At 62.3% G+C, this 8,544-nt stretch overlaps 2 protein-coding genes across 2 annotated transcripts; both read right to left on the bottom strand.

Annotated features, from left to right (window-relative positions):
- Positions 1–140: 140 nt before the first annotated feature.
- On the bottom strand, positions 141–2,354 carry LOC131479217 (deoxyribonuclease-2-alpha-like). Its single transcript, XM_058659761.1, has 6 exons — positions 2,178–2,354; positions 1,892–2,078; positions 1,666–1,801; positions 1,372–1,536; positions 1,086–1,283; positions 141–745 (listed from the first exon to the last, which is right to left on the bottom strand). The coding sequence occupies exons 1-6, from the start codon at positions 2,288–2,290 to the stop codon at positions 351–353; spliced, it is 1,194 nt and encodes a 397-aa protein (XP_058515744.1). The 5' UTR covers positions 2,291–2,354; the 3' UTR covers positions 141–350.
- A 1,274-nt stretch (positions 2,355–3,628) lies between these two features.
- On the bottom strand, positions 3,629–6,594 carry LOC131479223 (Krueppel-like factor 1). Its single transcript, XM_058659779.1, has 3 exons — positions 6,264–6,594; positions 4,746–5,535; positions 3,629–3,989 (listed from the first exon to the last, which is right to left on the bottom strand). Exons 1-3 carry the CDS (start codon positions 6,345–6,347, stop codon positions 3,814–3,816), a joined length of 1,050 nt encoding a protein of 349 aa, XP_058515762.1. The 5' UTR covers positions 6,348–6,594; the 3' UTR covers positions 3,629–3,813.
- Positions 6,595–8,544: the final 1,950 nt, after the last annotated feature.

Raw genomic sequence — 8,544 nt, 5'->3', positions numbered from 1 at the left:
GCTTCCTGGCACAGAATTCCGGTGCTGGGCACCAGTGGAGAGGGGGTGACCCATTTTGGATGGGCCCTTCCTGTGGTCTGTCCACTTCGGATTTTCTCATTGTACCTGCTGGTTTCTAAACCCTTAGCGAAAAGCAGAAGTGGGTGTGTCAGTGGCCTTCCCCGGCCTCAAACCAGGTTAGCAACTTCATCCACCAAGTTTATTTCACTGTCCCACAAACCTGAATTGCATGCTGTCATTCCCATTATGCAGATGGGTAGACAGAGTCCCACACAGTATAATTACTGTCATACAATTAGGCAGCCTGAGCTGGGTCGAAAATCAAGTCCAAGCCGGTTGCTCAGCTGCTTCTACGCTCCAGGGTAGAGTGCAGGGGCTTTCTGGCGCCAGCCCCTCCTCTCGCTCTCTTCCGCACACGGCTTCCAGGCCTTGACCAGTGGCTGGAAAGCCTTCCAGAGCGCTGGCTCCTGGCTGCACAGGGTGCCACCACCCCGGTGCTCCTCGCCATGGTTGCGGTTCATGTCGCCCACACAGGCCCAGGGTCCCTTGGGCGCCACGCACCACTTGGAGTGGTCCTCGGTATCCCGGAAGGAGGGGCCGGCCGGCCCGGGGAAGGCTGTCTGCATGACATTCAGCACTTGCTGTGGCCCCGAGCAGTTGGAGGGCAGGAGACCCGGCGAGTGTGGCCAGAACTGGACATACAGGTCGCTTCCCAGGGCTGCGGCCAGCCAGCCGGAGTACAGGTCTTGGGTAAGGGAGGGAAGGACCAGTGAGAAGCGCCTCCCAGGCCACCTGGGCGCTGGGCTCACTCCGCCCATCAGTAGCCCCGGAAATGACATCATTGACACCCCAGACACATCCTCCGTGCCACACCCAGCCTGTACAGCGGACACCCCGACCCCGCCTTTCCTATGAGCCGGCTGCGGCCCAGGTTCAGTCCCACGCCCCACAGCCAGGACCCCGAATTGCCTTTGGATTAAGTTTGTCTGTTTCAGTGCTTAAACCCTGGCTGTGCCCACATTTGGCAAAGCCCACACCCCTGCCACACACACACACACACACACACACCAACTTCCCCCGCTCACCATCTCCAAAATGTCCTGACTTGGTGAAGCTCTCAAAAGCCAACCCTGCCTGCGAGGTGAGGGTTACTCTGCTCTTCCAGGGCTCCCGGCTCACGTGCTGGCCTCGGACCACCTCCTCCAGGGCGGGGAATTTCTGGGCAAAGACCCCATCCAGCTTGTGGTCATAGACCAGCGGGTAGGTGTAGGTCAGCTGCCTGCCTGGGATGGGAGCAAATGGGGCAAAGTTCAGGGGTCAGGACCTGCCAGCCCTTCCTCCCTCACCCAGGAAGAGGCGGGATGCTCTCACCAATGCTGTCAAACTGCGTGATGGGGAAGGACACGCAGAGAAGTGTCTGCCCATAGGTCTGTGCGCTGGGGGGCCAGCTGTAGGCGGCAGAGGAGGCAGGTGCAGGGAAACGGGGCACACTGTGTACCAGCCACAAGCCCCCCTCCTCGTCCAGGAGCAGGACACCTGCGCCAGAAAAGGGGATAGCGGAGGGGCTTGGCTGGCAGCGTCAAACTGTTAGAGAGAAATGGATTGGGGGAGACAGCCAGAGTTCCTCTCCGTGCCCAGCAGCGTCCCCACGCCTCCCAGCCTTACCCTTGGCATGTCCCCGGCTGGAGGAAAACCCTCCAGAGCTCTGGTCCAGGTACTTGCATGGCAGCCCGCTGCCAGACGCTGCCTCCCCGGGGCCCCAGGCTTTGGGCGGCTGGTCATTATACAACAGGAAGGCGAGCTGGGGTGCAGGGGGAATGGAGGTGGAGTGGTCTTTGTGGGGTGCCCAGCCTGGAGTCCGCGCCCCAGCCCTGCCCCTGGGCCACCTTACCTGGCTGTTGTTGCCGCTCCGGTATAGCGGCAGCAGGCTGCGGCCCACGGCCCCTGCCGAGCTGTTGATGGAGCCCACGCCGTCCTGCCACCCTCCAGAATTCTGGTCCAGGTACTTGTAGCGCAGCCCGCTGCCGGACGCCGCCTTCCCGGGACCGCTGTTGGCCGGCAGCTTGTAGACCGCGAACCTGGAAGAAGAACGCACCCAATTTGGCACCAAATTGCGCACAGCAAGCCCGGGGGACGCCTCCTGCCCCCTCCAACCCGGAGGAGGGCACCAAGCTCACCAATCCACCGGCTGTCCCGAGTCTCCGTAGCAGCTCAAGGCGCCGGCAGGGACCCACAGCAGCGCGGCCAGCAGAGGCCAGCTCGGCCAGCTCGGCCAGCTCGGCGCAGCCATCCCGCCGAGGGTGATGATAGCGGAGGAAGCGGCCCGGGTCACGAGCTTGGGGCAAGAGGCAGCGTCTTCCAGTAACTCTCACTTCCCCAAACTCGCTGGGGCACTTGGTATGTGGGCATCACGCGCCTGCAGGCGGCGTCCGGGGCGGCCTGACTGGCTCAACACCCCCAAGTTCCTCGGCTCGGGCCGCGCCCCCCAAGCGCCACATGAGGCCGACTGGGACGCGTGATTGGACCCTCGGGGGCTCCGCCTCCGCGGCTTTGAAACGCTGCTCCTTCGCGCCGCGCTCTCTTCCGGGTGACCCAGCTCCCAGTCGCCTCCTCTGCGACAGGCGACACACGGGTCCACCTCTGCTCGGGATGCTCACCCCCGTCCCAGAATGTCCGGGTTCGAGACCCGGCTCTGCTCCTGATGCCCGCTCCCTGCGAGGCAGCAGGTCCAAATAAAGGAATATATGAAGCTTGTATCCCAGGCTCTCCCCCCTTTTCATCGCGCACCGTTTTCCTCCAGCTCTTCCTGAACTAAATCTTGCAAGTTGGTGGCTCTTTTATTTTAAAATATATATATATATATATTTTTTTTTTATTTGAAAATCAGTTACAGAGAGGGAGGGAGAGACACAGAGAGGTCATGCATGCACTGGTTTATTCCCCAGAGGGCCCAGATGACTAGACCACACCAAGACCAGCTTCTAGCAGCTTCTTCCAGGTCTCCCAAGCGAGTGGCAGAGGCCCCAGGCACTTGAGACATCATTTGCCGCTTTCCCAGGCGCATTAGCAGGGAAGCTGGATCCAAAGTGGAAAAGCCAGGACTCGAACCAGCACCCAAATGGAGTGGCGGTGTCTCGGGCAGCAGCTTAATACGCTACACCACAACACCAGCCCCTGTGGGCTCTTTAAAATATATATATATATATACTTATTTCTTTGTTTTCATTTTATTTGAAAGGCATAGAGACAGAAATCTTCCACAGTCTGGAGTAGTCCCCCATATGCCTGCAACAGCCAGGGCTGGGCCAGGCTAGAGCCGGGAGCCGGGAGTTCCATCTGGTGGTCATCCCTGCGGTGTGTCCTGGAAGTAAAGCCTGCAATACCTACCCACCCACCCCCTCAAAAGCCACAGCGCATCCAACATCAAGCACTGCCATTTTATCCGCCAGAGGCAGTTTTCCCCCTCTAGGACCTCATAACCATTCAGAGCTGAGGCCTGGCTTCTGGAGGAGATCCAGGGTCTCTAGGAAGGCTCACCCCACATCCCAACCTGGACGGAGCAGTGCGGGAGCTGTCCATGCATGTCCACATCTTTTATGGGTGTTCTAGCTTCCTGGTCGTCGTGGGCATCGGATGCTGGCGGGGTACCCTATGGCTCAACGACGCTGGGAGGAGGGGGCGGCCCCAGCCTCCAGTTCTGTCTAGGGAGGTGGGTCAGTCTTGGACTTTTTTGTTGGAGGGGTGCACCTGTAGGGGTGGTAAGTCCTTGGGAAATCTGCTCTGGGAGAGAGGGTCCAGGCGTCGGCGTGAGGCTCACAGGTGGCGCTTCATGTGCAAAGCCAGGTGGTCGGAGCGCGGGAAGGCGCGCGGGCAGAGCTGGCAGCGGAAGGGGCGCTGGCCCGTGTGCTTCCTGTAGTGGCGGGTCAGCTCGTCGGAGCGCGCGAAGCTCCAGCCACAGCCGTCCCACGTGCAGGCGTACGGCTTCTCTCCTGGGGTGGTGTGAGGGGTACGGGGCGAGCAAGCCATGAGCGAGATGTGGCCGGTCCCACCTGCCTCCCGAGGTCCCTGCCGGCTGGACGCACACCTGGCTTACAGGAAGGGGACTTGGACCCTCGGGGGCCAGCTGGTCTGTGCACACACAGGTGCTGGCCCTCTGAGCCCCCCTCCACCTAGGGACCATGCACCTGCGTCCCCGCTCCCCAGTCCTGGGCTCCTGCCCCCTTACGCTGCAAGTCCCGCCCTGCCTAGGCCTGTCCCCTCCCTGCTGCGACCCTGGGCCAGTTCTGGAACCGTGGCCTCCAGTGCGCCTTCCCCAGCATCGTGCCCGGGAACCTTGGTCTCCTCTAGCCCCCTGCCTCCGCCACACGCCCCTTCTTCCGCATGTCGCCGCCAAGGGCCTTCAGGGCCGCTCTCCCGCTCCCCGCATGCCCTCCTCCAGCTCCACACCGAGAGCCCAGCCCGTGGTCCAGGTCTAACCTGGCCAAGAGCGCCTCACCGCACCGACCTCCAGCATCCTGAGCCCTCCGCTGGCTGCCCCGCCCCTTGTCCCTTAGCCCCACCCCTGTCCCTCGGTCACGCCCCACCGTAGCGCTTGGCCCCGCCCCGGCAGCCTCGGCCACGCCTTGCTCTAAGCCCCGCCCCTCGGTCCTCGACCACGCCCCAGTTCCGCGGCCACGCCCCTCGTAGCCGCCAGTCCCGCCCCGTCCTCTAAGCCCCGCCTCCATAGCCGTCAGCCCCGCCCTCACCTGTGTGCGTGCGCTGGTGCGCCTTGAGGTGCGAGCTCTTGGTGTAGCTCTTCCCGCAGCCCGGGTGCTCGCACACGTGCACCGCTTGCCTCTTGCGCGCCAGCGAGCACCGGCTGCGCTTGCTGGGCGCCGCGGCCGCCAGGAGATCAGGGTCTCCCGCGGGGCCCCGGCCGAGTCCCGCACCTCCCGCCGCTGCGCCCAAGAAGGAGGGCGCGGCGGCCGAGCCCCGCAAGAGCTGGAAGTGGCCCTGATACTGCGGGGTCCGGTAGAGCGCGGGGTACCCGGGCAGCAGCTCGTAGTGGGAGCCGGGCCCCGCCGCCGCGGGGAGCGCGGGCCGTGGGGGGAAGTAGCCGCCGGAGCCCGGGTACCCCGGCTGCAGCGCCAGCTCCCTGGACGCAGGGCCCGGCGCCAGGGCTGGACCTGCAAAGGCGTCGGGGCCCAGGGCTCGCGGGGCAGGGCGCGCCCAGCTGGGCGAGGGCTCGTCGGGACCCACGAGCGCAGGCACCAGCCCCGGGCCGCCCCCGTAGGCGCCCAGGACCTCGGGCAGCGGCGGGTAGGGCGTGGAGGGGCTATCGCTGCTTGGGGCCAGACCTCCAGACCGGCCCAGGCAGCTGAGCTCCGGGCTGGGGAAGCTGCTGAGGAGGAGGTCCAGGTTCCAGGCAGCGCTCTCGGCCTGCTGCTGCTCCTCGTCCTCGTCGGCGTTCACGGCCAGGCCGTCGGGCTCCAGCTTCAGGTGGAAGGGTTCAGGGGGACCTGGGCCCAAATCCTGCACCTCCGTGGAGCGCCACCACTGTGGGAGCGAGAGGGCAAGCTGAGAGCTTGCAGGGCGCACACCCGGGGACCCGGCTTTGGATAGGGCCCCTGGGGGCGGTGGGGACGCGGGGCCCCCACAAAGGCTGGGCGCAGGAAACAGAGGGGTGTCGCCCACCGCTCCCCTGAAGTCCCCCTCCCCGCCACCCTCCTCCGGCTCCCAGGGCCCAGAGGTTGATGAAGGAGCTTGGCCAGAGATAAGACGCCACTATCTGGACCCACACTCGGATGGGGGATGGGGTGGCCAACAGAGGGAGGACGGGAGGTTGGAGGAGCGGGAGTGGGTGGCGGATCCTTGACTCAGTTTCCCCTCCCTTCCCCCACCCGCCATCCATCCCCTAACAAGGAGAATTCTCAAAATTTCCTATCAGAACATCAGACGCCTCCGTGCAACGCACCATGTCTATCCAGGGGATTTCAAAGCCTCAGTTTGCTAATGTGGAAATGGGTTCCTCCTAGAACCGCAAGCCCCTGCTCTCAACCAAGCCCCCACCCCAATGCCCATCACCACCACCCAGTCCCAGCTCTAGCTCTGACGCCTTCCTCTGGCTTCTTTCTGCCTGTCTCCCCAAGTCCTGGCCCACAGCTAGATGGAACCCTGAGCCCCCCACCCCCAGACCTGGCCCACAGCTAAATGGAACTCTGGACCCTAGACACCCAACTGTCACCCCGAATCCCTCCCCCCCAGCCAGCCCACCCACACTCCACCTTGAAATATTCCTGGGTCTCCGGGAGGGGCCCCAGGGCAGTGAGGGTGCTGATGGAAGGTAGCGCAGTCTCAGCCGTGGCCATGGCTGTGGTGCCCACCCCGGGGGCTCCAGCTGCCTGCCGCTCTTCTGGCTGCGATGTGGTGCGGGCGGCACGGGCTCCGCCTCTCCGATGGGCCCCTGGAAGGGCTCCTGTCTGCCCTCGCTTGATTGGCCAGGGCGCCTGATAAAAGGTCAGGCCGGCAAGGCAAGGGGGCGGAGTGGGTGACTTTCTGGGGAGCAGACCTCACCTCAGCGTGTCTGGGGACCAGCACCAACCGTGTTTGCCAATGCCAAGTCAGGTGTCAGGGGCGGGGGGTGCTGTGTATCTGGGTGCAGACTCAGAGAGGGTATCCGAGGAAAGAGAGAGCGGGGTGGGTAGGTCGGCCCTGCTGCTAGCCAAGGGGTGGCAGGCAGAATGGGCACTGTGGGAAGGGGCTCAGGACCCACCCCACCCGCTTCCTTTCCCCTGCATACCTCCCCCCTCCTCAGCCAACACAGCAACAACGGTGCTGGTGGCGGGACTTGGCACAGCCTCCCCGCCTGTCATTATCAGGCGTAACAGACGCTGGAGGCTGCTATCAGGTATGTGGGGCCACCATCGCTGTGTTCCCTGGTGAGTGGGGGAGCCCTGGGGCGGGGGAGACTGGGACTGTAACGTCACCTAGCTGACTGGGTCACGAGCTCCCCAGCCCTCACTGGTAGTAGCTGCCGTGAGCCCTGGGATGGCCCTGGGAGGGGCTGGCTGGCCAGGGACAGAGGCAGAGAGGGGATGCTTTGCTTTGGGGTGTTGGCCTGGCTCTGGCTGGGTTTTTGCCCCCCCCTCAAAAGTAGGGGAAAGGAGAGCGATGTCCCAGGGAGGAGACCTGGACACCCATCCCAGACACATGTGTGGTCCCCATGCATGAAATTACATGATCACCCAATGTGGCGTGGTGCAGCTGGGCGATGGCACCCCGCAACAGTGAACACACGGGATATTTTTAAAGATTTTTTAAATTTATTCTTATTGCAAAGTCAGATAATACAGAGAGGAGGAGAGACAGAGAGGAAGATCTTCCATTCAATGATTCACTCCCCAAGCGGCTGCAATGGCCAGTGCTGCACCGATCCGAAGCCAGGAGCCAGGAGCTTCTTGCAGGTCTCCCACACGGGTGCAGGGTCCCAAGGCTTTGGGCCGTCCTCCACTGCTTTCCCAGGTCACAGGCAGGGAACTGGATGGGAAGTGGAGCAGCCAGGACACGAACTGCCATCCCTATGGGGATCCCGGTGCTTGCTAGGTAATGATTTAGCCATTCAGCTCGGCCAGCTGTCTGCTTCTGTAAACACACTTGCCAGCTGACTGGCCTAGCAAGGTGTAAGCTGGTTGGGTTATTGAGGAACGTGTAACGGGCACCACGGCACTGCAGATGCTTGGCTGCTGTGTACCCATGGCAGCTTGGAAACCCCTGCCTTCAGCCCTGTGGGGCTGTGGTTCCTGAGGTGTGGCCGGGGCTGCTGTCACCAAGCTTGGTTAATGAAGGCACCCCTCACATCCTTCACTTGTGTCTGGCATGATCTCTCTTGCTCTCTGTAACACCAAGTTCCCAGGTCCTCTGCTACCCAGAAACTAGGGACCTTAAAACCTGGGCTCGTGGGCCCGGAGGTGTGGCTTAGCAGCTAAAGTCCTCACCTTGAGCGCGCCAGGATGCCATATGGGCACCGGTTCTAGTCCCGGCAGCTCCACTTCCCATCCAGCTCCCTGCTTGTGGCCTGGGAAAGCAGTTGAGGACAGCTCAAAGCCTTGGTACCCTGCACCCACGAGGGAGACCTGGAAGAAGCTCCTGGCTTCAAATCAGCTCAACTCCATTACAGCCACTTGGGAGTGAATCATCAGATGGAAGATCTTCCTCTTTGTCTCTCCTCCTCTCTGTATATCTGACTTTGCGATAAGGATAAACAATATTTTTAAATGCAATTTAAATATATATACTTATAAATAAGGAAGGACTAATAAGGAGTCCTTGGGTCTTCCTCTGCTGCTTTCTTAGGCCACAAGCAGGGAGCTGATGGGAAGAGAGGCAGCCTGGATTCGAACCGGCGTCCCCACGGGATGCTAGCGCCACAAGTTGAAGGATTGGCCCGCGTCGGCTTCCGTAGTTCACTCCTGGAGACCTTCGCAAAGACTTGTTTTACTGGCCAACCCAGAGTGGGCCGAGCCTCCCAGGGCCAATCAGAGCGGGAGGGAGGCGGGTCGGACACCA

The sequence above is a fragment of the Ochotona princeps genome, unplaced genomic scaffold (genome assembly GCF_030435755.1).
Source record: "Ochotona princeps isolate mOchPri1 unplaced genomic scaffold, mOchPri1.hap1 HAP1_SCAFFOLD_170, whole genome shotgun sequence".
In the NCBI taxonomy this organism is placed as follows: domain Eukaryota; kingdom Metazoa; phylum Chordata; class Mammalia; order Lagomorpha; family Ochotonidae; genus Ochotona; species Ochotona princeps.
Note: the sequence above shows the minus strand (reverse complement) of the source record. Positions and strands in the feature narration are given on the sequence as shown.

Bases quoted from the DNA above. Each gene is read 5' to 3' on its own strand.
- LOC131479223 (XM_058659779.1), bottom strand. From the start codon at position 6,347: ATGGCCACGGCTGAGACTGCGCTACCTTCCATCAGCACCCTCACTGCC. The intron at 5,536-6,263 runs GTGGAGTGTGGG...TCGCTCCCACAG, and splicing joins AGACCCAGGAATATTTCAAG to TGGTGGCGCTCCACGGAGGT. The intron at 3,990-4,745 runs GTGAGGGCGGGG...ACACCACCCCAG, and splicing joins GCACCAGCGCACGCACACAG to GAGAGAAGCCGTACGCCTGC.
- LOC131479217 (XM_058659761.1), bottom strand. From the start codon at position 2,290: ATGGCTGCGCCGAGCTGGCCGAGCTGGCCGAGCTGGCCTCTGCTGGCC. The intron at 2,079-2,177 runs GTGAGCTTGGTG...TTCTTCTTCCAG, and splicing joins TCGGGACAGCCGGTGGATTG to GTTCGCGGTCTACAAGCTGC. The intron at 1,537-1,665 runs GTAAGGCTGGGA...TTTCTGGCGCAG, and splicing joins CAGCCGGGGACATGCCAAGG to GTGTCCTGCTCCTGGACGAG.